Source organism: Natator depressus, chromosome 9 (genome assembly GCF_965152275.1).
Source record: "Natator depressus isolate rNatDep1 chromosome 9, rNatDep2.hap1, whole genome shotgun sequence".
Lineage (NCBI taxonomy): Eukaryota > Metazoa > Chordata > Testudines > Cheloniidae > Natator > Natator depressus.
In genome coordinates this window covers 100,975,995-101,003,319 of record NC_134242.1, presented here as the reverse complement: position 1 = coordinate 101,003,319, position 27,325 = coordinate 100,975,995, and the positions used below count along the sequence as shown (strand labels likewise).

Sequence of the window (27,325 nt, the reverse complement as noted above, 5' to 3'; positions counted from 1 at the left end):
TCGGGCCGAGCGCTGCGCAGGGCCCGGGCTCGGGCACCCCGCCTGGAGCGGGCGCGGCGCGGGGCCGGGGCGGGTGACGGCGGGGCGGGGCGCGGCGCGGGGCGGCCGTGCGGGGCGGGGCGGGCCGGGTGCGTATCGCGGCGCGGCCGGGCGGGGCTCGCAGGCTGCATCATGGCGGACGCGGCGGTGGCCGATACGCGGCGCCTGCACTCCAAGCCGCAGGACCTGACGGACGCCTACGGGCCGCCCAGCAACTTCCTGGAGATCGACATCTTCAACCCGCAGACCGTGGGCGTGGGCCGGGCGCGCTACACCAGCTACGAGCTCCGCATGCGGGTGAGGGGCCGGGCGCTACAGCGCCGCCGGCTACGGGCCCCGCAGGCGGGGGAGGGGCCGGGCGCTACAGCGCCGCCGGCTACGGGCCCCGCAGGCGGGGGGGAGGGGCCGGGCGTTACAGCGCCGCCGGCTACGGGCCCCGCAGGCGGGGGGGAGGGGCCGGGCGTTACAGCGCCGCCGGCTACGGGCCCCGCAGGCGGGGGGGAGGGGCCGGGCGTTACAGCGCCGCCGGCTACGGGCCCCGCAGGCGGGGGGGAGGGGCCGGGCGTTACAGCGCCGCCGGCTACGGGCCCCGCAGGAGGGGGAGGGGGAGGGGCCGGGCGTTACAGCGCCGCCGGCTACGGGCCCCGCAGGCGGGGGAGGGGGAGGGGGAGGGGCCGGGCGTTACAGCGCCGCCGGCTACGGGCCCCGCAGGCGGGGGAGGGGGAGGGGCCGGGCTGTGGGTGGCGGGCTCTGGGCTGGGACGCGGCCTCCTCCTCAGGCTCCCAGGCGGTGGTACCGGCCCGCTAGGGTCCCGGGCGTCTCTGCTGTTGCCCAGGCTGAGGCGCTGCCCGGCCTGGAGCCCCCCTGCTGCCCCCAGCCTGGGGGACGGGCAGATGCTGGGCAGCTGGGAGCAGACAGAGGCAAACTGGCTCCCGCAGTCGCCCCCGACTGTCTGGGTGCGAGTCGCCCTTCCCGGGCCTGCCTCGAGCTGCCGGTCTGGGCAGCCTGGAGCGGACACCCGTGCCTGGGGGAGAGGCCGGGGCGGGCCGCTTATCCCGGTGCGTGGCTGCAGGCAGAGTGACAGATCACAACATCCCCACGCCACCCTGGGGGTAGGGCCTGCCACCCTCTAGGTCTCTGGGAATTGCTGAGCGCCCTTGAGGTGCTGCTGTGTTATAAACCAGTGGTTCTCATCCAGCAGTCCAAGGGCCGCGAGCAGGTTTCAGGTGGCCCTCCAAGCAAGGCCAGCATTAGACTCACTGGGGCCTGGGGCAGAAGGCCAAAGCCCCACCGCATGGGGCTGAAGCCTGGGGCCCTGAGCCCCGCTACCTGGGGCTGAAGCCTGAGCAACTTAACCTTGCGGAGGCCCTGTGGCATGGGGCCCGGGCAGTTGCCCTGCTGGCTACCCCCTAACGCCGGCCCTGGCTTTTAGATGCAGAAAACCAGTTGTTGTGGCACAGGTGAGCCATGAGTTTTTATATCATGTTGGGGGGGCCTCAGAAAGAAAAAGCTTGAGCACCCCTGTTAAAAACAGTACTTGGAGCCTCATAAAAGGATCCCAAAGGGTCCCTTGACCTCCTTTCAGCAGCCTCTGGGATGACCAAGCTAGCCTCTCATTTTCCAAGTGCAGACTATAAAGGGAATGCTGTTTGGAGTTGGGACGACAAGGTTTTCTGCTTCCTTTCTAAAACAGTCCTCTGCAGCGGCTTCTAGCGAGCCAGGCCCTTGAATAACACTGGTCTCTGAATGCCTGTACTTGAGACAGGACCCACAGGGGGATGTCTGCAGTGGGAGGCTGGCTTCCAGCTGCTGACTGGGTAGAAAGGCTCATGCCAGTCAAGCTCAAGCTGGCATGCTAAAAATAGCAGCGTGGACGTTCCTACTCAGGCAGCATCTCAGGCTCTCCAGCCCACCTGACCCCCTGGCTCTGAGTGTGGGCGGCCGGGATTTGGAACCCCGTACTGTCCGCACCACTATTCTTTACGTGCTCACTCGAGCCCTGCGAGCCTAAGTCAGTCTACCTGGGCAGGAGGCTTCCTCCCAGCAGCAGTGTAGACAGACCCACAGAGGCCTGGGCCATTTCACTCTATTTTGTTGGGTCGCATGGACCTCTGTCTCTCGAGCACATCTGGCTGCATGTTGGACTGTGGGAAAAGGACTCAAGGTCAGAGTATGTCTACAGCCAAGTCTTGTCCAGGGAAACAGGCTTTATCATCTTGTTGGCATGGCTGTTTTCTGACTTGAGCGTAATGATGGAGGTGTAGGATCTTACCACATCCTTGCCTCGGAAGTCTGCAACCCTGTAGAAACTCCAGTCTGACCTCAGGGTTGATCAAGGCCCCTGGAATTACCAAACTCTTGAGAGGGATACACCTACCATATCTAACAGAGGATTCCTGTCCAGTGCTGTAGAGAAGGTGGTAAATCCCAACATGTCTGCTGGATCTCGAGGAAAGAAAACTTCTTGTCTCCTCACCTCTACATCCCACGAACTTGGTGCAGTCTCACTCTGTATATGTGAACAAGAATGGTGGTGGTGAAGCACCAGGTCCTGCTTAGATCCAAAGTCAGTGGTTTTATGTACTCACCAGTCCCTCTTAAGTGGATTCTGCTGGCAACGAGTCCAAGTGCAGCCACTTTGTGCCCCTCCTTAGTGCGGGAATGCCTCTCTATGTAAGTAGAGTACCACTTGCCTCTTGCGCACTGCTCAGAAACCAAGACAGGTGCTCTGCTGTGTCTCCAGGGGCATTCGCTCCAATTGGGGCAGAGAAGAGAACAATATTTAGGGGAGGGGGACTTTTGTTGTGTCTTGGCTAGCTGCTAGTTAACAGCCTTCCTAGGTAACTGGGTGCTGAATGACTTTTGTGTTTGGTTGCCAATCTAATTACCTACCAATTATTGACAAACTCTAGTCCTAAAAACGGATATGCTTATACAAATGAGTAGTGCAGCCCTAGAGGTTGTGCATTACAGCCTGCATAATCGGTATGGCTGAGCACTCCTTGTGTACTCAACATCCCTTTGCCTGGTCTTGTCCGAAGTGGTGAGCTCTTCGGGGCAGGGTGTCCTTGTAAGGTGCCATGCATCGCCATGGTGCCATCAGTAATAAGTTAGACTGAGAAGCTCCAAGCTTCCCCTGAAAATTTACATAATCCCACAGGAGAGGGGAGTACGTTGTGCTTGCACTCGGTGTGGTAGGTGCTTTCCAAACCATAGAAGATACAATCCCTGACCCTTAGAGGCTACAGTTTGTCCTCATTAGCTAATTTTACTGTCCTCCTCACATCCTACATGACTGACTTTCCATCTGAGGATTGGATGATGATATTCCCCACTCCCACAAAAAACTGTCATTGTTGGTTCTTCAGTCAGCCAGAGGTGGCTGCTAGAGAACAGTAGGAAACTACCTGCAGAGTTTCTCTCTGCAGTTCTAGTTCCTGGTGGCACCATACTCAGTCCCAAACAGATGTACAGCCTAAAAGCTGATCAGAGGCTTTAGTAAGAACTGTTTAAATGTAGCAGCAACAGGTTTAACATGAGGGTGTATCTGGTCACTAAAAAGCTCATCCAAGAGCTTTTGTTACCTCCCCTTCTCCGTCACTCTCCCCATAAAGTTCTATAACTTCTTCAGGGGGAGGGGGTCAGCATTGGGAAGATGGAGTTAACATAATCACCAGGTGAGAGATCAGGCTTCAGGGCTAATGCAGCTTTGGGAAAATTCCTACAAGCTCCTGGCTAGATCCAAACTACACAGGCTAGACATGCAGAAGCCTTTCCTTGCAATGGGGAGGGTTGCTACTGCTGTTTGGAGAGGTTAAAGCAAGGTCTCTGCAGCCTGTTGCTTGGATGTAGTTGGGGATTAACCTCCTTCCTCAACCCCTCCAAAAGGGTTGTACAGTCTGGGGTTGCGGTCTACTGCGGTGCAGAATGGCAGTGCGTATCCCTCTGCAATGCTGCCTGGAATTCATAAGGGTGAACATCTGAAAGGGGTGAGGCCTAGACTTTTCTTGTAATTACAAATAGCACATGCAGAATGGTAGCATAGGCACCACCAGTGCCCCCAAAAGGGAGACCATGCATCTGAAAGCATAGCTCACGGAGTGTGAAGGACACCGAGGTGAACAGTTCTCTCTTCTCTGCCCAGAGTAGTCTCAAACACCTGCTTTTTTCTGAAAAACCGCAGGGAGGCTTGCAAATGCTTTCATGTATTGCAGCATTCTGTGGACTCTTTACTGACCTTGAATGCCTCGAGTGTCTAGAGGTTTCAGGCCTCTGAATGCAGCTCTGCAGACTTTAGTAGGAGGCAGTAAAGTCAGCCTGGCTTCTACAGCAAACTGCAAATTAACAACCTCTCCTTTCTTGCAGACAAACCTCCCTATCTTCAAACTGAAAGAGTCTTGTGTGAGGAGGCGATACAGTGACTTTGAATGGCTGAAGAATGAGCTGGAGCGAGACAGTAAGGTGAGGGCCTCTGCACACAGACCTATTCCTGTTACCGTTGCGCCAATCCTGCTCCTGAACAGCCCAGTTTTAAACAGCTTGGGCCTATGAGAACAGTCTGTGCAGACCTGCACAGAGAGGCTGCTGTGGGTGGCCATCCCAGGAAATGAGAGGAGCTTCCGGAATTGACAGCCTTGCTTTCCCAGCAAGCGAGTAAATGGTGTAGGAGCACAGCCTGTGGGTCGGAGGGGACCACTGTGAACACTCGAGGGGCCTGTCCATTCCTACTCCTCTGCTAGCTCACACTGGTGTGTGTGTTTTTAGATTGTAGTGCCACCGCTGCCTGGAAAAGCCTTGAAACGACAGCTTCCATTTCGAGGAGATGAGGGGATCTTCGAAGAGTCTTTCATTGAGGAGAGGAGGCAGGGACTAGAACAGTTTATTAACAAGTAAGCTTCATGTCCTGGGCTTGCCCTGTATTTGATATGCTGGTTAATGGCCCTGGGAACAGGGATGGGGAGGAGGGCTGTCCCAACGTCAGTTCTGGAGTCTTGATCCACTTCCGCCCCCCACCCACCTACCTACCTAAAGTCTCACACTTCAGCCACCATCACTCCGACCGGATAGTCAAGTGGCAGCTCTGAAGGAAGTCCTTTGTAAAGGGAGCACTGATGTGCAACACAGTGTTCCCTTTGTTATACCAGTAAAATAAAAACCAGCAGGATCTTATTAAAGGGGAAAAGGCAAAATGCCACATTTATTGTGAATACAGAAAGAATCATGTTAAGCAGTTATAGCTATAACATTCCATTCAATTTCATATTTATTCACACACACAGGTTCTGCAAGGTTGAAATCATAGTTACCAGCCTTAGAGTTGCTCGTGCCAAGCCACTGGCCAGGTGGCCTGGACATGAGGAAGGAGCAGGGCCTTGTCTGATGCTCCTGGAAGTTGGTTTGCAGAATCAGACCCCAAAGTTCTCACTTTCTAGAGTCTATTTTTACTTCCTATGCCAGTCTGTGGGAATTGCTTCATCATGCTGTTGCTGAATCAATCAGCAGATGGCACATTCCTGACGGCTCTGTGCTGCTAGATGTTACCTTGTTCTTTGGTTCTCCCGTTCTTGAGGCTGTTGGGTGGATTCCAGTCTGCCCTCCGGGGGTCCTCTGGTTGTTTCCACTTGACATCATCTTCAGCCGATGGACGCTGGATTCTTAGGCTGGCACCTCCCTGACCATTCAGTTATTATCCACACCAAGCATCCATCCACATACATCCTCTATCTGTATTTTAATCACAATTGTTAACAAAGCGAGATGAATACAACCAAAGGGCGGGGAGTCTCTGTGTGTTGTTTCTGTTGTTACAGAGTATTGCTTTGAGTCTCTGTGAGTAGTTGTTACAAAGTATTGCTTTGAGAACAGACTCTCTTACAATGTACTAACACAATTAGCAGCTTGCAAGTTTCACACAGAGGGAGAGAGACTGTACCAAAAACCAAGAGACCTCTTAATTAGTAATACCCTGGAATTTAAACTATGGGGAATCAAACTCATTTGTAATTTTGATACAGAAGTTCTTTAATATGATCCAGCACCTTCTTCTCCTCTGGGGGCTCAGTGCAATGCATCTGCAGCACTGTTGTCCTGAGGGAGAGATTGTTTAGATACTTTTCTGCACTTCAGTGTGGCGCTGAAGTGTGTAAAATCCTGGGCCTGCCATCTTCCTCTTGTGCTAGTCTGATATCGTGAGGCTGCAGACCTGACCATCATTGCTGTTGTCACGAGCAATTCTGTCCTCCTAGAGCTGATTGTCTGGCAGTGGATGTATTGGGAGTGGGGAGATGAGTTATGCACCTGCCCCTCTGTCCTTAGCAGAGCTGATTAGGTGCATCGTCCATGTGTATAGAATCTGACTCTGGCAACATGTGTAAGTGCTGCAGCTTCTCTCTTCCTCTGCCCCTAATGGGAGTGGAGTGGACCCTTCACTCTACATGGCTCTGAGGTCCATAAAGGTGTTTTCCTTTATTCTCTTAAGATGGTGCTCCAGCTGGTGCATGTGTGCTAACCTCTGCTCCTCCCTGTTCCCTTGCAGAATCGCTGGACACCCGCTGGCACAGAACGAGCGCTGCTTACACATGTTCCTGCAAGAGGAAACTATAGATCGGAATTACGTCCCAGGGAAAGTCCGTCAGTAGGAGATCCTGATGCTCTGTCTTCCTCCATTCCACCCACCCTCCTGCAGAAATGACATTTATTTTTACACTAAATCAGTCTCTCCTGAACCAGCTTTTCCTCTCTGAACCTCCCCGTTTGTCCAGCATTTTTCTTTTTTGTATCTGGCAGCAGTGTTGCGTTCAGATGAGCTTTGATATCTGCCAAAGGGTGTGAAGATTTACGCCATGAATCTGCTGTTGTGCACCCAGTGGCAGGAGTGAGTAGGTGTGAGGGTGGGGCACGAACTGTCTTGGGGCATTATTACAATGTGACTAGGCTGCCTCTGCCCTGTGAAAAGGGGTATAAGATGTCCTTCCAGCTTCGTCCTTCACCCTCTGTCCATGTGGCCTCAAGCATTGTAAAGAACACCAGAGCAGAACAGTGATTGTCATATAGGTCAGTGACTGCAGCAAGTTTTAGGATGTTGGTAGGGTTTAACCAAAAACTGAGCAAGCAGGTGCCAGGTAGGATGTCCAGTCCCTTCCTTATCCCCATGATAAATCCCCTTCTACCCTGCATGAAACCTTCATCCTGTGCTGTCTGCAAGTGCTGAGACCCAAGATTCCTCTCTGACCCTGCTCCAGATCTCCTGCATTACAGGCCTGCCCAGCATAGCCGTGTTTATCCCTCTCCTCTCTAACACGCTGCTGGCAGCTTTGGGGGTGTTTGTACTGTCGGTGTGTTCTCTAGGTGCTCCGAGAGTGTGGCCTGGTGGTGGTGTGAGGGTGGGTGGAGTTGGGCCTGGGCTGCCCAGGTAGCAGGGCACGGACAGCTGATGAGTCCAGAAAATGCCACAGCTTGCTATTGACTGGTACGGTGCAGAGGGTGTCAATAGAGTTGCAGTGGCCTTGTCTCTCCAAAGACCTGGCTCCCATTCCTGGACCTAGAGGGAAAGGTCCTGCCCACCACTGAGAAGAGAGAATGGGAGCGGGGAATAGGGCACAGTTACTCCCAGACTGCGTAGTGCTGAGTGGCTGGCATTTTGCTCCCATACAGAAGCATTCCAGTCACCTGAATCTGGAGGCAGGAGATTTGTGACCAGTAACCTGCACTGGAAGTGTGCCTTTAGAATGGCAGCACAAGTATCAGCCATCCTCAGCCCTTCCTTTTCATGCCTCCCTTGCCCCCCATGGTGGCTTTGCAGGCCAGGAATGCTTTTGTGTGGGGGAGAAAAGACATGGGAATTAATCAAGTAGCTGCTCTTTAAAAGCACTTTCCTTTGGTGAGAGGGTGCAATGGGCTGTGAACTGCTGATGCACCACAAATACACATTCCCTTGGAGTAACTGTAAAAGATGAACTTGAGCTTTTTGCTCAGGGGTTCCCCAAAAGTCAGGCCCAAGATCACCATTTGCTTTGTAGTGTCACTAAGAACTTAGCAGAGGAGGTAAACTCTGGGGAGAGTGCGCTATGTCAAGAAGCACTGAGTGTCTTGGTTCTAGAGGGAGGCATTTCCTAAGTTCTCGGAGTTGTTTCTGTGCAGTGACCTGACCTCTTTCTGTCTTCACAAAGAAATGGGATGACTAGGCCCCCCACTGTATCCACAAAGATTCCTGCCAAACTTATCCACAAGGGCATCCGCTATTCCTCGTGTTTGTGAATTTTTTTCCAGTGGGGAACTTGTCTCGGGGGTGGAATGGGTAAAGCTGGAAAAACCCAAATGAAGAGTGAGTCACTGAAGCAGCCCGGAGAGAGCTGCTCCTGGGAGTGACACAAATTGAGGAGTGGCTGATGCAAAATGTACATGAAATATAATCCTGGCACTGGATTCAGAGCCAGCTTGAAAGGTGGATCTTTGACTTGTAATGCAAACAAGGAGAGGGTTCCAGAAGGAGATTGTGGAGTCTCTAGGTCTGCTCCTTTCCTCTCTGAACTCTGCAAAGAAGCACTCTGCACTGACCAGTTACTCTGCTTTTTGGATTGAAGTGGCATATAGGTCCTGCCTTGCTAACTTTTTGTTGTTTGAAGCAATCTGCTGCCTTTTTGATCTATATTAGTCACTTTTTAAAAACTCCCTTCATGCACAAGTGCTGAGCGATTGAAGGCTGTTTCTGCTGTGTATATATCTTGATGTGGGGCTTTAATTCACAAACTGTCTTCATTCTGCTGTCTGATAATGTAATGTCCAAGTTCTGTTCATATTAAACCACTGTGAAGCCAATATGTCTGCATGTTGTGACCCTTGGAAAAAATGGGGGGGTTCTTCTAAATCTGTTACGTGATGCTTGTGAAAATGGAAACTAATAGCACTAGTTGGAGCCCCACTCATAGTTACGGCAGGCTCGGTGAGCTGTAGGTCCCCCAGGTGTCTAGCCAGCACGCCTCAGTCACAAGCTCCAGCAGCACCACTGTGCTCCAGTTGGGTGAATATCCGCTGTTATGCTGAACTGGACAGTATATTTTGCAGTTGCTGCTAAGGAATTGGTTGGAAACTAGAAGTCCTCACACGAAGCTTCTGTCCATAACAATGAACTGAGCATAAGTCTCTAGAGGCGAAAAGATCTTGTATTTACCTGAGTCATCCTGTTTACTAATCAGTTTGACACTGATGTTGATTGTGCTCGTATTGGTCAATGACTTGTCTAGGTTGCATGCAGGATGAGGTAGACGTAGGTGTACTTACCAGATCACAAAGAAGGAACCCTAGGTTCCTATAGTTCTGTCTCAGCCTTCTGGCAGGATGACCATTTCTCCATAAGCGTATCCAGAAATGTGATGCTTCTGCAAATGGATATATTCTGGCCTTTGCAGGCAGACAAGCGACTGGTTCTTCCTAGTGCTAGACCCAAATGTTCAAAAATCATGGTTGTGTTTTTTTTTTTTTTTAAGCTTGACTCATAAGGTTCTTTCCTTTTTGATTTTTAGGGTGCCCTTGGTGCATATATTCAAGGTTTCCTCTGCAATTGTGAGGATGAGAACCCTCAATTTTTCTTTAAATGAAAGCTGAGTTGGCACACTGTGACTTGTTCTAACTGTAAGTTTGTAGGGATATGATCAATTCAGACATGCCCTATTTCGTGTAAGAACCGGAGAAATAAAATTGCTTCCATAACTGAACAATGAAACAGCAGTTTAGAAATCCCTGTGTCATCACTGCAACTGAGGGTGAATCTACTTGTATGGATTTTAATTTTCAAAGACGAGAAGAAAAGTAAAGAGTATACATGGGGATAAACCAGATGCATTTTAAAATTGTCTCTTCTAATCTAACCTTACAATTGAGAAGGACACTTGAGTACTATATGAGTAAGAGTAGACCCCTGAGGACTTATCTACAATGGGAAACATGAGCGGGGGTTTAGAAAAGGGTGTATGTACTAACTTTGACCCAACTAGGACCGTTTCACTAGAAGGGTAGCATTGCCATTCCCTTCGCTGTAATGGAGCAGGTGGAAGTAAGCACTGGGGAAGCCTAGCAAACATTTTGTCCTGTTTGAGGGCAGGAAAGGATGTGTAATGCACTTGCAGGGAAAAGATGGAGGATAGGTGGGAGGAATAGCTAGTTTTCTAGCATAGGTGAGCATAAATGGTTAAACTCTAATCTCTTAAACTAAATTACAACAGCTTTAAAAATCAGCTCCCTTGGTCTCCCTTTCAGCGAGGAACACCTGTCAGGGGCCTCAGACAGACACAAGGACAGCCAGTGAGCTGGTGGCACTACCTGTAGCTAAGATTGCCCGACACTGAAGATCAGTTACAGCTTTGCCCAACTTTTCCATCTAACATGGAATTTTCTATGCTAGGTGTCTGCCTCAGGGCAAATTTATTTGGAAAGCTTCAGCAAAAATGATTCAACCATTTCTGAGAATGAGATGGGGGGAAATATACTGTTTTGCCCACTTTTTTTTAAACAGCCGTTTACCTAAGAAACTCTGGTGCCTCTATGTTTTGTAGGAGGGTCTTGAAATTTGGCAGAAGGGGTGCCATGGTCTGTGTGCCTTGTGCTGTTCCTGTGGAAAAACTACCCAAACTTGACCAAATTATCAGCACTGGTGGAGGGGGATCTGCTTTGCACGCAGAGACTTGTTATAAGTGTGTAAAGCTCTTTGTTTTTTGTTTTTACCAAAATATTCCTGGATTTTACAAAAGCTACTCTGTACTGATTTTTTTCTATGAGAATTTCAGACCACTCAAGTATAAAAATAGTGATCGTTAGGAAAATCAGATAATTACATTAGTTAATAAATGAGTCTGTCTGTTAAAGCAAGGGAATATAGTGGAAGATACACATACACAAGCAAGCATCTGTGTAGGTACTGATAATTTACAGTTCATGAAATAAACCACCAACTTAAACTGCTTTTACTTCAGTACTCTTCCTTTTCTCTGTTGCTTTTTCTATCTTCTTATCCCCTAATATTTACCGAGAACACTGTGATGTTATTTTTGTGCACTGATTTTCACCTGTTTTTTGGTAACAAACACCAATAAGTTCCCAGGAAACGTTAAAATAAAAAAACAGAATCATTGGGATCAGATGAGGAGCTCTGGGAAGAGGTCTGGGACTGGCTGGGCAAGAATATTGAAAGTGAATGAGGAGTCAGGGGCCAGGACAGGAGCTTGGGACTGGCTAGGCAAAGATATTGAGGTCTCTAGTAGATGGGAGGGGACTGAAATTGGATAAAGGCAGGGGGAAGATTGGACCAGGGAGACTAGGAAGAGGAGACTTGGGGAAAGACAGGATGGAGGGGATGGGCGGAGGTCCTATTGGAAAACCCAGGAAGTGGGCGGGCACAAGTCCACCCACTGCTAAAGGCCCCTCCCCCAGCCTAACGGCAGGTTACCACTGGACCCAGGGATCAACTGATTACAGGGGACAACTAATGAAAAACAGGGATCGGAGTGAAGGTCAGAGGTTCAAAATAAGGATACCGGATGGGGACACCGAGCAGAGAACCCCAGCTGTGGGGACCATGGCCAGAAGAGTCTGTAAACACTAGACCACATACTCCTCCAGAACCTTGAGCCTGAATATTTCTCTGCTGTCAGCAAATATCTGTGGAAACTCAATGGCAAAGTGTCTCATCCCCCTCCAGCGCTGGTCTACCAAGAGGATGACAACCTGTACCTGCTGTCAGTTACTCTGTTAGCTCAAGTAGCAAATGTCTGTGTGGTGGATCTAAAGGTTCCAACCCTGCTGATCACCCTTCCATATGATGGAATTTGGTTGTTTTAAACCGCAGAAATTACATATAAAAGAGAAAACAGGTTAAGGTTTCGCTGTCAACCACTTGACAGGAAACACCAGGATTACGCTGGCTTATGATCACACTGCTTTTTCCACAGGACCCTGCCTCATTTAGTGCACAGGCTGGGTCTGCTCTGGGTCTGAATCAGTGTAGTGAAGGTAGGACCCTGCCTCATTAGTTGCAGAAATTTGAAGGTGTGTAGCGAATGAGGAAGAGAAAGGATAGTCTCATGGTTGAGGCAATTGAATGCTGCCTGGGATACCTGGACTTTAATCCTGCCTCTGCCACAGAATGCTTGTGCGTGATGCTGGGTAAATCACTTAACCAAATTGTCACAGATTGTCAATTGTCACTAATTGGGAGTTCCTCAATTTCATGGTGCCCAACCTGCTAGCTTGGGCTAGATTTGGTGACGTGCTAAGCACTTTCAGCTGCAAAGAACCAAGTCGCCTGCCTTTTGGCGGAGGATGGCGCCCCCCTCACAGATTCGGAGGAGATGCGTGGAAGGGACAAAGCCTTCTACGCTGGCCTCTTCTCCCTGGATCCAATGGACGCCAATGCTTGCAGAGTGCTCTGGAATGAACTCCCGACAGTCAGTGCGGGCAACCAGGACCACCTGGAGCTGCCTCTCACTCTGGCTGAGTTCTCAGAAGCCCTCCATCTCATAGAATCATAGAATATCAGGGTTGGAAGCGACCTCAGGAGGTCATCTAGTCCAACCCCCTGCTCAAAGCAGGACCGATCCCCAATTAAATCATCCCAGCCAGGGCTTTGTCAAGCCTGACCTTAAAAACATCTAAGGAAGGAGATTCCACCACCTCCCTAGGTAATGCATTCCAGTGTTTCACCACCCTCCTAGTGAAAAAGTTTTTCCTAATATCCAACCTAAATCTCCCCCACTGCAACTTGAGATCATTACTCCTTGTTCTGTCATCTGCTACCACTGAGAACAGTCTAAAGCCATCCTCTTTAGAACCCCCTTTCAGGTAGTTGAAAGCAACTATCAAATCCCCCCTCATTCTTCTCTTCCATAGACTAAACATCCCCAGTTCCCTCAGTCTCTCTTCATAACTCATGTGTTCCAGTCCCCTAATCATTTTTGTTGCCCTCCGCTGGACTCTTTCCAATTTTTCCACATCCTTCTTGTAGTGTGGGGCTCAAAACTGGACACAGTACTCCAGATGAGGCCTCACCAATGTCGAATAGAGGGGAACAATCACGTCCCTCGATCTGCTGGCAATACCCCTACTTATACAGCCCAAAATGCCATTGGCCTTCTTGGCAACAAGGGCACACTGTTGACTCATATTCAGCTTCTCGTCCACTGTAACCCCTAGGTTCTTTTCTGCAGAACTGCTGCCGAGCCATTCGGTCCCTAGTCTGTAGCGGTTCATGGGATTCTTCCGTCCTAAGTGCAGGACTCTGCACTTGTCCTTGTTGAACCTCATCAGATTTCTTTTGGCCCAATCCTCTAATTTGTCTAGGGCCCTCTGTATCCTATCCCTACCCTCCAGCGTATCTACCTCTCCTCCCAGTTTAGTCTCATCTGCAAACTTGCTGAGGGTGCATCACCATCCTCCAGATCATTAATGAAGATATTGAACAAAACCGGCCCCAGGACGGACCCTTGGGGCACTCCGCTTGATACCGGCTGCCAACTAGACATGGAGCCATTGATCACTACCCGTTGAGCCCGACAATCTAGCCAGCTTTCTATCCACCTTATAGTCCATTCATCCAGCCCATACTTCTTTAACTTGCGGACAAGAATACTACTAATGCCTACTAATAAATCTCCGGGCATGGACGGGCTGACTGTGGATTTCTACTGCATGTTCGGGGACATCCTCGGCCCGGATCTTGTCACCGTCTGGGCTGAGTCCTTGGGGAGCAGGGGCCTCCCTTTGTCATGTAGGCGGAAGCTGTGCTTGCCTTGCTTCCAAAGAAGGGGGACCTCTGTGACCTTCAGAACTGGTGTTGTGTCTCACTCCTCAGCACAGACTACAAAGTCGTAGCGAAGGCCATATCGCTGCAGCTGGGGTCCATGCTAGTGTACATGGTCCATCCTGACCAGACCTACACCGTCCCGGGTCATTCCATCTTTGATCATTTGTATTTGGTCCAGGATCTCCTGGAGCTCAGGTATAGGGATGGTCTGTTGTTCACCCTCCTGTCCCTGGATCAAGAGAAGACGTTCAACATGAAGGACCCTGGGTATCTCCTGGGCACTCTGCGGGCGTTCAGCTTCGGGCCCCAGTTTGTGGGTTCTCTCCAGGTGTTTGCTTCTGCAGAGTGTTTGGTCAGGCTCAGCTGGACCATGACCGAGCCAGTCAGCTTCGGGTGCGAGGTGCGTCAGGGGTGTCTGCTGTCAGGCCAGCTCTATACTCTGGCGATCAAGCCCTTCCTCTGTCTCCTCCGCTGGTGGTTGATGGGGTTGGTGTTTCGGGAGCTGGAGCAGCGGCTGGTCCTGTCGGCGTACGCCAACGACGTGCTCCTCGTGGTCCAGGACTCCTTTACGGTGCAGGTAGCTCAGCGTGGTGCACACCTTCCTCTGCCATCTGCAAGGGCTCCGATATGACCGGCAACTCTTTTTTCTCCATCCAAGAGGTCTTCCACCAGGACCTCCTCCAGACTTGGAGGCTTGTTTCAGCAACCAGGTCATGGTAGCCACCGAGTGGGTAGATCTCCTTGCAGAGCCCCTGCTACACAATCCCCACCTTTGTGTGCAGGTGGCGGAGTCCCCCTTGGTGTGCCGGAGGTTGGTCCTGGCGAGAGTCACCAAGATCGGAGACACCCTGGACTATGACCTGGGGGGTTGGGTGGATCCCCAGGCACTTGGTCAGCGCATGGGGCTCTCCATTCTTACAACCCCCCGGCACCTACTCCAGGAGTTGGAGGCAGCCCTTCCCCCCATGGCTTGGTTTTTCCTTGAGTGGGTTCTGCGAAAGGGTGCAGCCCACCCGCCTCTCACTCCTGGCCTTCCAGATCTTTCCATCAGCCCCCTGCCCCGTGAGCCTTCCCGGCCTCCCCCTCCTCGTACCCTGAGCTGGCTGCATGCTATGCAGCTGGTTCGTTTCCGAACCGCGCCAAGAGATCATCTATATGTGCCCGCGCTGCACATGCTTCATTACCCCACCCTCGGGTCCTGCCCAGATACCAAGGGGCAGGACCTTTTACCAGCAGTGGAGGGTGGGGAACCCCAGTGGGCCAGTTTAAATTCCAGTTTAGTCCCGTGGCCTGCCGGGAATATCAGCTGGTGGCTCCTTCCTGGAGCCGTGAGCACGGGCATGTACTTGGTGCGGTTCACCTCTGTCCCTGAAACCTGTCCCTTCCGTGGCGTGAGGGAGACCCTGGCACATGCCTTCCTTCAGTGCGCCAGCCCGCAGCCCCTCGTCCAGCTCCTCCAGAGCCTTTTATTCAGGGTCTGCCTGCACTTTTCCCTGCGCCTGTTTATCTACGCACACCCGAGCTGAGGCCCCACGAAGTCGCAGGACAACCTCCTCAACCTCCTCCTAGCCAGGGCCAAGGTGGCCATTCGCAACACCAGGGAGAGGAGGTTGGCTGGGGGGCTTTGCGACTGGGGGGCCTGTTTTCGTTCGTTTATCCGTTCACGTATCCGGGCAGAGTTCCTCTGGGCAGCGTCTGGCGGCTCTCTTGACGCCTTCGCAGAGCAGCGGGCGCCGTCCAGGGGTCTCTGCTGGGCATCCCCTTCTGGGTCCCTCATCTTGGCCCTCTGACCCTCACGCCCGTTGCCGTTATTGCCTTGGGGGTGTCCCGCCCAGGGATTCCAGTTTACCGGCTAGACCTTCCGATCATTAGTTTAATCACCAGCCCTTTCTGACGTACTCACCCTGCCTCTGCTTGTAAAGAAAATACTGACCCCTGCCCAGGGCCGCTAACACCCCCCCGCCCCGCCGCCGCCGAGCTCCGCCTGCGAACAACCCCCCCCCCGCCGAGCTCCGCCTGCGAACAACCCCCCCCCCCGCCCCGCCGAGCTCCGCCTGCGAACAACCCCCCCCCCCCGCCCCGCCGCCGAGCTCCGCCTGCGAACAACCCCCCCCCCGCCCCGCCCCGCCCCGCCCCGCCGCCGAGCTCCGCCTGCGAACACCCCCCCCCGCCCCGCCCCGCCCCGCCGAGCTCCGCCTGCGAACAACCCCCCCCGCCCCGCCGCCGAGCTCCGCCTGCGAACAACCCCCCCTCCCGCCCCGCCCCGCTCGCCGCGCCGCGCCGCGCCGCCGAGCTCCGCCTGCGAACAACCCCCCCCGCCCCGCCGCCGAGCTCCGCCTGCGAACAACCCCTCCCGCTCCGCTCCGCTCCGCTCCGCTGTGCCGCGCCGCCGAGCTCCGCCTGCGAACACACCCCCGCCCCGCCAGGGGGAACTAGAGGCCCGGGCCACCCGTGACTGCAGCCCAGGGCGCAGGGACCCCGCCCACTCCCATTGGCCAAGGGCCTTTCCCTCGCGCAGCGATCCCCCTTCCCATTGGTGAGCAATGGGCACGTGCCCAGGGGCGCTGCGCGGCGACTGGCTGAGGGAAGGGAGGGCGCTGATTGGTGGCGAGGCGCCCAATAGCCGTGAGAAGCGGCGTATGAACGCGGGGCGGGCGGAGGCCCCCAGCTCCCCGGGGCGCCGCTCGCAGCTGGGCGCGTCGCGCGTGTCCGCGGCATGACGGAGCCGCCACCCCCGCCCGGGGCCGCGCACGCGTGGGGCGGCCCGGGGAGCCCCGCGCGCGGCGCTGCCCACGGGCCCGGCCCCCGGCCGGCGGAGGGGCCCCCGGGGGGCGGGCGCGGGGCGGCGGCGGCTCGGGGCGCCGGAGTCCCGGGCGCGGGGGCCGCGCCGCCGGCCGGGGCGGGGGGGCCGCGGCGCCTGAGCCCGCTGTGGGAGGAGGCGGCGGCGCGGGAGCTCGCCGGGCTCGCGGGAGCGGCCGGCGGCGGGCAGCGGGAGGCGGCTTCCCCCGAGCCGCCCGAGACCCCGCTCTTCCGCAGCTTCTTCGCGGCGGAGTGCCTGGCCATCGCGCGGCAGCTGGCGCGGCCGGGCCCCGAGCTCTCCGGCATCGCGGCCGAGCCCCTGCCCCTGGAGGCGCCCTGGTCCCCGCTGGGGGAGCCTCGGGCGGGCAGCGAGCCCGGCGGCCGGAGCCCGGGGGCCCCGGGGGCGGTCCTGCCCGCCGCGCCCGGGGGAGCCCTGCCCGGCAAGGGCGCGGGAGATGCGGAGCGGAGGGGGCTGCTCGGCCCGCAGGCGCGGGCTCTGAGCGCCCTGAACCTGACGGCCGAGCTCCGGGGGCCGGCTCGGGCCGGCGCTCCCCTCGGGCAGACGACGTTCGAGGTCTCCGCGGCGCACCCGCTTGGGTCGACCGTGACCTTGGCTGTGGAAAGGGAGCAACTGGCCGAGCAGTCAAGCCTCAAGGACTCGGAGGCCGATGATCTAGAGCGGAGCAGGTCTGCTTATAGAACCCACGAGCTGGACATCGTCTCCAACGAAAGCACGGTCTCTGTGGGCTCCAGCTCCTTCGCAACCTCCACGCCGCTGATGGGACCAGCGAAGTTTCACTTTGTGACAGGTAGTCCCCTAGGAGATGACTTGGAACAGAGGGACCCAAACCCCTCTAGGCGTTCAGTGCCCAGAGAGCTAACCTGCCCACGTCAGGCTGGCTGTAAATCTGCAGCACCCCAGGTAACCCGGAGCCCCGGGTCCAAGTGCGGGAACCTACCTGAAGAGTCCTGTGGCAAGGTCACTCTCAAGCCACCTCAGAGGAGTACCGCATTGCCTGCGTCTTCTAGAAGCTGTGCCAGTGCTGAAGGCCAAGCTGCTGCCAAATCAGTGCCCCTGGCCTTTACCACCCCAAGAGCAAGTAGGAGTCTGGCCCTCGCTTCCTTTGAATCTCGGAGAGCTTCTCGAGAGCTGCTGAGAGCAGGCCTGCCTCCGAGGAGCAGAGGCATCGCCTTGGAGGGGAAAGCAACAAGACTGTCTCTAGGTAACTCCCGACCCAGCATGCAGAAAGCAGCTGCCACTGGAAAAACAAGCCAGAGATCCAACGTGGAGACCCAGCCTGCTGCCCAAGTAAGGGGGGGGGGGGGGTGCTCCAGCTTCCTGCTGCCTAGTAATGCCAAGTGCCTCTTCCAACTGCCCCTTACTTCAGTATCCCATAGGAGCAGCGTGAGGGAGGGCCCAGGAGCCATTTCAGATTTTTGGGGGTCAACTTGAAACATGATTCCAAGGGTTACTTAGGCACCTGGGAACTCTAGGGTGTTTTTTTTTGTGCAGGTAATTTAGAAATTAGCTGATAGGAGCACTGTATCTAATTCCTATGTTTGTTTATATATTAGACCCACTCAGCTCCAATACTAACTTGTTCTCACATCTTCTGTCAAGTCACTTAAGGGACACTGGTTAGGTTTAAAATTTTAATGTATGTTCTTTGTTACTAACTCTTAAATACAACCATTGCAGAAAAATCTAGATGACTTTCTATCACTTTTGCAGTTCATCAAGCTTGGAACAGATCATTTAACTTTGGAAACATCCTACTAGGGCAAAGCCCCCTGAATTTATACTGCACCTGCCTGGGGCTGTTGGGGTGTTACCTCACTACAAATAATAGACTAGAAACTGACCTTAAACAGGAGGGAAAGTAACACTTTCAAGTCACTTTCACAGTGTTGCTAATCCCAAATGGTCAAAAGTCATGAATCAGGCTCACCAAAAAATCATGAGATCGGCTTTAAAATCATGAGATTATGTAAAAATAACAGATTTGGGGTTTTTTATTTGCCTTCTGCTTTTTGAGCCTTTAGGGTGCACTTGGGGTCACAATTATCATGAGACTCATGACAAAATCATGAGCCTTGGTAACACGGCTTTTATTTCTGTTTAAAGGCTCGTTACTTTCCAGAAGGCTCTGAAACACAACACGACAGTGACTGAGTTGCAGTTCTCACAGGAGACTATATTTAAATCCAAACACTAAGAAAATTCTAAATTTTAAAGTTGAGGAAAAAACTTGAGACTTCTGAGGTCTCTCAGGGCCACTGCAGGCAGGAAAGGGAAATAAACAGGCACAGGAGCTCTGGGCAGCTCTTCCTCTTTAAAGAACGTTGGAGGGTCAAATCTTCTCGTCCGTAATCCAGTAAAACTTCTGTTGCCATCAGTGCCTCCATTCACAGATATAAACGTCACAGTGACCATGTGATAACGTGTGCGATCAATAACTATACACTTCACACTTAAATATCTGAGCCATCTTATCCAGATTTCAGAGTAGCAGCCGTGTTAGTCTGTATTCGCAAAAAGAAAAGGAGTACTTGTGGCACCTTAGAGACTAATAAATTTATTTGAGCATAAGCTTTCGTGAGCTACAGCTCACTTCATCGGATGCATCTTATCTTCATCGGATGTTAATCTTATCCAGAGTTACACAGCTTAGATGCATTGGCTCAGGGACTGGATTTTCTGGCATATTTTGAACAGTGCTGAGCACACAGATGGTGTCCAGTGAATAACACAAATCATGACAATAATGGTCGACTTTATGAACTCTGTGGATGCAGTTTCTGTTCTTTGTTGTGGAATTGGCCTGGATACAGCTGAAACCCTAAGAATTTGATGATACTTTCTCGTTCCTTCCTTTTCTCAAACTCAGAACAAAAAATGACAAAACAAAATGGTTTTCAGTTAAAATGTAAAATTGCACAACAGCCATTGCTCTACAACCCAGCATGGGGCAGAACCTGCCACCCCTTTGGAGTTAAGCAGTTTCCTCTCATCTGATTCTCATTCTCCATCCTTTCTGACCTTTGTGCTGATTTTCATGCTGTCAACCATGACCTCCATCCCAGTCTCCTGGGACCGTTTGCTGGAGTCTCAGAGAACTGGCTGCCTTGGTTTTGCTCCTATCTATCTGAGTCCTCTTCTCTCCCCTCCCCTCCCCCCTTGGGTTCTACTCCCCCCATGGACTTCCTGTCTGACCCCAGGCCAGTGCTTTAAGGACAGAATTTCTAAGACTTTTAGGCACCCAAAGATGCTGCTAGGCATCTAGTGGGGTTTACAAAGAACCAAAACTTCTAAATGCGTTTGAAAATCTCACTAGGTGCCTAAATACCTTTGAAAAATCTGGCCTTTAGTTTGTGTATGCCTCAGTGCCCCACCTGTACAATGGGGATAACAGCACTGCTCTACCTCACTGAGGGGCTGGGAGGAGAAATAGGTTAGATCTTGTGAGGTGCAGTCTTAGGGCTTGTCTACACTTACATTTTATAGCGCTCTAACTTGCTGGCTATGGGTGTGAAAAATCACCCCCCTGAGCGCAGCAAGTCTGAGTGCTTTAAAGCGCTAGTGTAGAGCGCTGGGAGCTTGGAGCTAATCACCTCGAGGTGGATCACCAGGAGAGTGTTCCCGTAGCAGCGCTTTGAAGTTTCCAGTGTAGACGTTCCCTTAGGTACTATGGTGATGAGGCCACATAAGTACCACAGGTAGGGTGGGCACTTCTCTATACACAGCTAGCCCTGCCTTGCGTCTGACCCCTTCTTTTCACCTGCACCCCCAAACCTCCCCCTTTTCTGAATGTAACCTGGGCTCAGTGCTTTGCTGTATTTTTTCTGAATTCTCCCCCCACCCCCTTGTTCTCTCTAAAACAACCTCTCCATGGAGGGATTCCTCTTTTACATCTAAACATCCATACCCTTCATTTAATCGCCAGCCCTTTCTGATCTTAATCACCCTGCCTCTGTTTGTAAACAAAATACTGACTTGCTGCCCCAGGGGCACCTCTCCTCTGCAGAACTCACATTTCACACCAAGGCTGTGTTTCCACTGTCACTTTCAGCGCTAAAACTCATTCAGGGACAAAAGTTTTGTGGTGGAGCTAGGAGTTGGTGAGACGGTTGGTTTGAGGAAAGCCAGTACACGTGGGTGGATACTAAGACTGGGGCTATGGACCTCTCAAAAGCTGGCCTAGGCTTAAACCCAAGATATGTGGGGGGTGACTCCACTGTGGAAGCTCCCCATGCAGGGGGAGCCTTGGCAGTCGCACAAGGGGGAGCAGAGGGCTTGGGACTGGCCATCCGCAGGTTCCTGGTGCTTCTCTGGAGACCTGGTTTATTGCTGTTATGATGCTATGGTGGCTCCAGAAATGCCATTTCAGAGGGGCTGCTCCTTCTCCAGCGAGGGGTGGGTGTGTGGGAGTGAGCCGTGGACTCCAGGCCAGGGGGTGTTCAGGAGGCAGAGTCGTCCACCAGAGCAACCCCTGGGCTGGCTGCTGTTCCGGAGGTGGGATTGGACAGGCTCGGGGTCTGAGCCTGCATCTGAATGGTAGCAGGGGAGGGGGAAGGAGAGGCCTGGCCTGCCTTTCTGCTTGCCACCAGGGTCTAATCCATGGCTCATCTGTCTGGCTCTAGCTCCCTGGCAGCGGCACTGTGAAGCGGAGTGCTACAAAGCTGCCTTGCAGTGACAAGTGCCCCTCATCTCTCCGGCCTCCTGCCAAACTCCCAGGACTCAGCAGCGGCGGCAGCAGACCCTTGCTCATGGGATCCCGGGTTTCTCTGGGTCCAGGGATCCTCTGCATGAGCAAAGAGGCTGGAGCTCCTGGAACCAAACTCCCAACTCACCAAGGTGAGCAGACTCAATGAAAGGAGGCCAGTAGTGTTGGGGAGAGGCTGGGAAGGAGGGTCTGACCTGATGGCGAAGCCAGCTGCTGTCTGTGGCAGTGCCCGGGCTGGACTTTTCAGCTTCCCTGGCTGCCCTGTGGGGCTGTGAAATCCTTGTTCTCCTTTCCTTCTCATCTCCAGGTACCAGGCTAAGACTAATGAAGCCCAGACCCAGCAGCGTGGAGCACACCAGTGGGACCCTGCAGCCAGCATGTTCTCTTCCCACTGGGTATCCAGGAGCCAGATCCAGCCCCCAGGACAAAGAGACCGAAAGTAACTGCCTGTAATCCTGCTGGGTGCAGAGCAGGGAGCAGCGTTGTGGGGGAGATGGGGGAGCGCGCCCTCAATGCTCATCGGGAGAGCCGCATGGGCTGGGAACAGAAGGTGCCTGCTCACTTGTCTTGGGATTCCTGTTCTGGATCCTAGCTCCAGCTCTGTGGTGGTCTGTGAGCTGCCGCGGTCTTCCCGGCCTTGCTTTCTCTGTGCCTTGCGCTCACTGTGTGGTGAGAGTGCTGCGTTCTGGGCGGGGAGGCCGTGGGGTTCCTGAGCTGGGCTCAGAGGCTAGGGGGGGCAGAGGGTGAGGAGCATGGCTAAGCACTGAGGCTGCATACGCACATGCTCCAGTCCCTGGTGTCGCTACTCTGGGGCCAGCCCCTCCACAGCTGGGCTAGATCTCCTCCAGGCTAACACGCCTCACCTCCTCAGCAGGTGTCGCCAAACTTGGCTGCAACAAGCTGCCTGTTCGAAGGGCTGCCACTGCTGCGATTCCTGCCAGGGCTCCCCACTCCCGGCTGAGACCAACAGGGAGGACAACAGCCTCCCCCAAAAGGCTCCCTTCCCCCAAGCGAGCTCGCCTAGGTAAAGGTAGGTCTGGGCGGGGAAGGGACTCTCAGTCCTGGTGCCTCCCTGCTGCAGGCAAGGCTGGTGGACAGAGAGGGGTCAGAGCAGCACTGAGAGCTGCAGGGTCAGGTCAGATTATCCATCTCCTCCCCCGTCTCAAGAGAATCGGGCTGATTCCCGGGGCTGGGGGTGGATGCTGGCTCCGCAAAAGGCTGCCCAGAGTGAAGCAGAAGTCTTCCTTTGAGCCTCCTTCCCCAGGGCCCTGCTAGGCTCTCCCAGCCTGGAGCTCCAGTCGAGGGCTCCATCATGGAGCGTCCTGGTTAGGGCAGATCCCACTGTCTTGACGCTACCTGGGCAGAGGCTGACACCCTTCACCTTCGCTTTCTAGACACTAACTCAGCAGCAGCCGCACAAGCCCTGGAGCCCAGTGGAGGAGAAGGGCTCTCTGTAGACACTGAGGACAAACCAGTGGGGCAAGACTTACCCAGTGCAGGTGAGTGAGCGGTTGTGGCTTTGGGATGCTGTGAGACATGGTTCGCAGTCCGGGGGCTGGGTTCTTGGCAAAGGGAGCAGGAACTCCTGCCTGAGTGGTTCCTTCACCAGGTCTGCTTCTCCTGGCGCTAAGGCACACCTTATCCTTCCACTGGAATTAGGGAGCCTTTCAGAGGTGGGGGGCCTGAAATGATTAGACAGCACACAAACCTGGCATCTATCATCCACCCCATCCCTTCAGTGCTGCTGCCCTGGGCCAGCCACTGGCTGCTTAAGGCTCCCACCCATGTTTGTGGCTCCTGAGATTCTCTGATCTGCTGGCCAGGGCTAAAGGGGAGCTGGCAAATGACATAGTGTGTTTGGGGCCCATCTCCACATCCTCCATGGGCTCCTGGCAGGAGAGTCCGTGCTGAGCTCTGCTCCTGAAGAGGAGGAAAGACAGCAAATCTCTGCCAGTAAACAATGAGAAACTTAGTTCCCTGAAAAAAGAAAAGGAGTACTTGTGGCACCTTAGAGACTAACAAATTTATTTGAGGATAAGCTTTTGTGAGCTACAGCTCACTTCAGCTTTTTTCCACTGAATGCATCCGATGAAGTGAGCTGTAGCTCACGAAAGCTTATGCTCAAATAAATTTGTTAGTCTCTAAGGTGCCACAAGTCCTCCTTTTCTTTTTGCAGATACAGACTAACATGGCTGCTACTCTGAAACCTGTTAGTTCCCTGACTAAGCCAGCGGACTGTTCCACGCCTTTGGGGCCGGAGCCTGTATCACCCTTTGTGCAGCTAAGTTTGGCAGGGTTAGAGCTGCCAGATCTTGTCTCCAGATTGCTCTGGGGCAGGAGGCAGGGCCTTCCCCAAAGGCTGCAGCTCTAGAGTGATGCCACCCTCCTATGCAATGCCCCATCCTCCAGGGGCCATGCTCTGGGTGGCAGGGCCTTTCCAACAGCCCATCAGGATAATTCTCGGCTCTGCCAAAGAACTGCACTGATGCTTGGGGCATTGCTATGCTGTTCCCATCCCTTAGTAGAATTGGACTGGCCTTGATGAAGGCATTTGGGGCATCTGAACAGTAACCAGTATAAAGACTTGTTTCAGAGTAACAGCCGTGTTAGTCTGTATTCGCAAAAAGAAAAGGAGGACTTGTGGCACCTTAGAGACTAACCCATTTATTTGAGCATAAGCTTTCGTGAGCTACAGCTCACTTCATCGGATGCATTGCTCGCCCCTCGGATGCCCATGGGCAATTTGAGGGGAAGTTTTAAGTGGTGCAGGTGCAACTTCTTTCCAGCGGAGGGCAGCAGCATCCCAAGAAAACGCCCCGTGCTGGAACAAAGACTTGTCCTGTGCGGTGAGTGGCAGCTGTTCACACTGCAGCACAGGTGGGCAGGGCGAGCCTGGGACCTGCCCCGATCCAGGTGCCTGGAGCAAGGCTTGTGGGGGTGGGGAGGGAGGACAGGAGAGCAGATGGGCCTGGATAGTTCTGCACCATGTCTGAGTCTCTCTTTGCAGGTGGAATGGCCCAGCCTCAGGCAGGTGGGAATTCCCCAGCTCTTCTCAGTAGTTTCCTCCCTGACTCTGCCCTGGAGAGTGGAGGTGCAGCGCCCTCTATGCAGGTAACAACCGGCCGTCTCCTGGCATTACTCAGCACAGCTCTCAGAAGGCGTCTGGGGTGTGGCGCAGCAGGGCCGGAGGAATGGTGGGGTGAAGGAGGTGCTCTGTGGGACTGGGACGGGCCCTGGGATACCTGAGCCTTTAAAACACGGGCCCTTTAGGGCAGGAGCTCTTGTGACTTTCGGCCAGGCCAGGGCTGAATGCAGAGTAGCTCCCAAAGCTGCACCCAGGTAGCAGTGAGGTGAGACTTGGAGGAGAAGGAAGAGCTTCAGAGCATTCTCCTCTCCTTGAACTCCCAGCCTTAGTCGCCAGCAGCCTTGGGACCCCTGGATTCCTACCGCTGCTAGACGCCCAGATCCCACAATGGCAAAAACCACCCACATCTATGTGACTAGGCAGGACTCCATGTTCCAGCCAATGGACACAGACTGGCCACAGCGATGCGTGTGTCCTGGAGGCTCGACTGCTGCCACTCTGAAAATTGAGGGCTGAAGCCACTCACTAGCTGGTCCAAGGTGCACACTGCCAGGCAGTTCTGATCTCCGTGAACACATCGTCCCAGTGCTGCTCTCAGCAGTGGCTCCCTACTCCATAGAGCCCTGGTGCTGCACTTGTCCTGCTAACGAAAGCCCTGCCTGGGAGTCTCCCCAGTGGGAGATGCTGGTGGCCACAGGGGACAGAAATGTCATAGGAACTGGGCACAGGCCATGGAGCTCTGCTGCAAGGGGGAGGAGCCCTGACTCAGTGCAAGACCATTGCTTTGACTTGGCTCTGCCCAGACATGTTGCCCTGTTCACATGCAGCAGACAGACTACAAGCCAAGCAGATGGGAACAATGTTCTTCTAAACGCTTGGGAGGTGCCGGACGCTGTGGTGATGGGGCCATGTCCGCTCTCTGCCCTCTCCCCTATGCAATGCCATGTCCACCTCTGGTGCTCAAAGCTCCCACTTCCCAAGGAATTACTTCCATCGGGCATGTGCCAGCTACAGACTGTCATGGTGCCATGGGCTGTTCTGGTCCCTTCCTGGGTGGGGCTGGACACCAGGGTCCCCCTATGAAACTCTGCTCCAGACCCCTGCAGCATCAAAGTGCACTAGGCAAGGGGCAGCAGAACGGCTTGTATCTCGCTGGCTTCCCTGGTTGGTGGTGAACAGCCTTTCTCTGTCAGCTTCCAGGTCAGCTGCTCTCCCAGGAGCTGCAGAGAGTAAGGAGTGAGCTGCAAAGAGTAAAGAATGAGCTTGGTACGTGGGGCAGAAACCCCTCCCCCTCCTAGACTGGGCCATGCTAACGTGTACGTGGGAGCTGGAGTGCTGCTGCTGAAGCATGGCCCCTGGGTGGGGTGGGGGTGCCCCCTCCAGTTCCTGGGAGCCCCGGGAACCATGCTGCAGTTGGGCACTGAGCCATTGTGTCCCTATCCCGTGCAGTGGAAACAACCACAAGAATCCTGCGCTCGGGCTCCCTTCCCCTCTGCCCACAAGCATCCCCATTGGGCGCTCTGCCAGGGGCTGGCTGGGCACATGCTGAACTCTCCCCTGTTCCTCAGCTGCAAGAGATGCCCAATGTGAAGCCTATCGAAGGACGATCTCCTCCCTGGAGGCTCAGCTGAGGGCAGGTAGGTGATCCCCTCCTCTGACAGTGGCCATGCCCCTGGAAATCCCTCTTGCCAACCTTCCCAAAGCCCCCTCCTTGCATGAGGAAAGGTGGCACTATGAGCCCAGCACATGGGGAGAGTTAGACCCGCAGCTTCACCCCTCGCCCAGCAGCTAGAGCACTGTGTGTGGGGTCACCCCCAAGCCCACTGTGGACCAGAGCCAGTGAGTGCACCCCCTGCCCCCGGGGCAGACAGATCATGCACTCCCTCACAGTGCCCAGGATGAGGTGCTGTCCTTAGCCCAATGCCTCCTGCCCCTGCAGAGAGTTGGCTCAGGAGCTGGGAGCATCTTGTCTTGTACCAGCCTCCCTGGGCTGGGGTCCTGTGCCTTTCCCTCGCGGGTAGGCCAGGCTGTGTTGGAGTCTCCATACCCTTCCTGCTGTGCCCTTCCTGTAGGCAACGGGAGCGCCATTGTGCAGACTAGGCCAGGAGTTAAGGTTTCGTGCTACCGGGCAGCTGGCTTGCTTGTCTGTGTCACGGTGCCAGCTGTTCTCCATGCCCCCCGGCCCTGCTTTATGCTGCCTCAGACCCAGGCATGTGCTGAAGTGACCGGAGTGAGTAGCAGTGACTCACTCTGTCTCTCTTGTCCCATGATGCCCTTGTTTGTTCCCCCCTCCCCCAGGCTCCCTCTCGGAGGGCTGGGGAGAGAAACAGGCCTGTGCCTTGGAAGGCGAGTGACAGTGAGCATGGAGGGTCTGTGCCTGCCTGTTACAAGAGCCCGTCTAGCAGGCTCCTCGCAGGGGTGCGCTGCTCTGGAGAGCCTGAAGGAAAACTCTGCAGCCCAGTGCCGGGAGCGAGCGGTGACTGTTCTCACGGACACCTGTGGGGGGGATGGGGACTCTTAATTGTGGCTTTTGTTTTTTAAAAAGTAAATAAAGTTCTCTTCCTTCCCCTTGATGCTGCAGAGCCCTCCTGCTGCTCCCCGTGGCATGTTACCCCCCTGGCTGGGGGGGCTGCAGCCTTGCAGGGCGTAGTGCTCCTGGCAGGACTGCCTGGAAAGAGCCCCCCAGGTTTGGTTGTAGCCAGTGCCCAGCACAGGAAGTACCACTCTGGGGTCTGGACGTGGCCCCATTGTAAACTGGGTCCTGTTGTCTTGTCCTGAGGCAGCCTGGGGTGTCTGTGGTACATGGGGTCCCATAGAGCACCTGCCCTGGGCACAGCTCCCTTGTCACAGCTTCCCTCCGAGGCCCTTACAGCTGTGGTGTGAGGT

At 54.2% G+C, this 27,325-nt stretch overlaps 2 protein-coding genes across 2 annotated transcripts; both read left to right on the top strand.

Annotated features, from left to right (window-relative positions):
* The first annotated feature begins 127 nt into the window (after positions 1-127).
* SNX12 (sorting nexin 12) lies at positions 128-10,921 on the top strand. The gene is made up of 4 exons (XM_074962809.1): positions 128-336; positions 4,405-4,500; positions 4,804-4,928; positions 6,575-10,921. Exons 1-4 carry the CDS (start codon positions 172-174, stop codon positions 6,675-6,677), a joined length of 489 nt encoding a protein of 162 aa, XP_074818910.1. The 5' UTR covers positions 128-171; the 3' UTR covers positions 6,678-10,921.
* Positions 10,922-16,547: 5,626 nt separating this feature from the next.
* LOC141993244 (uncharacterized) lies at positions 16,548-26,966 on the top strand. The gene is made up of 9 exons (XM_074962672.1): positions 16,548-17,939; positions 21,272-21,485; positions 21,662-21,793; positions 22,229-22,384; positions 22,749-22,853; positions 24,362-24,465; positions 25,633-25,705; positions 26,008-26,076; positions 26,738-26,966. Exons 1-9 carry the CDS (start codon positions 16,548-16,550, stop codon positions 26,791-26,793), a joined length of 2,301 nt encoding a protein of 766 aa, XP_074818773.1. The 3' UTR covers positions 26,794-26,966.
* Positions 26,967-27,325: the final 359 nt, after the last annotated feature.

Excerpts from the sequence above, each read along its gene's own strand:
- SNX12 (XM_074962809.1), top strand. The coding sequence starts at position 172 with ATGGCGGACGCGGCGGTGGCCGATACGCGGCGCCTGCACTCCAAGCCG. Across the intron at positions 337-4,404 it reads GCTACGAGCTCCGCATGCGG|ACAAACCTCCCTATCTTCAA; the intron begins GTGAGGGGCCGG and ends CCTTTCTTGCAG. Across the intron at positions 4,929-6,574 it reads CTAGAACAGTTTATTAACAA|AATCGCTGGACACCCGCTGG; the intron begins GTAAGCTTCATG and ends GTTCCCTTGCAG.
- LOC141993244 (XM_074962672.1), top strand. The coding sequence starts at position 16,548 with ATGACGGAGCCGCCACCCCCGCCCGGGGCCGCGCACGCGTGGGGCGGC. Across the intron at positions 21,486-21,661 it reads CAAACTCCCAACTCACCAAG|GTACCAGGCTAAGACTAATG; the intron begins GTGAGCAGACTC and ends TCTCATCTCCAG. Across the intron at positions 26,077-26,737 it reads GGAGGCTCAGCTGAGGGCAG|GCTCCCTCTCGGAGGGCTGG; the intron begins GTAGGTGATCCC and ends CCCCTCCCCCAG.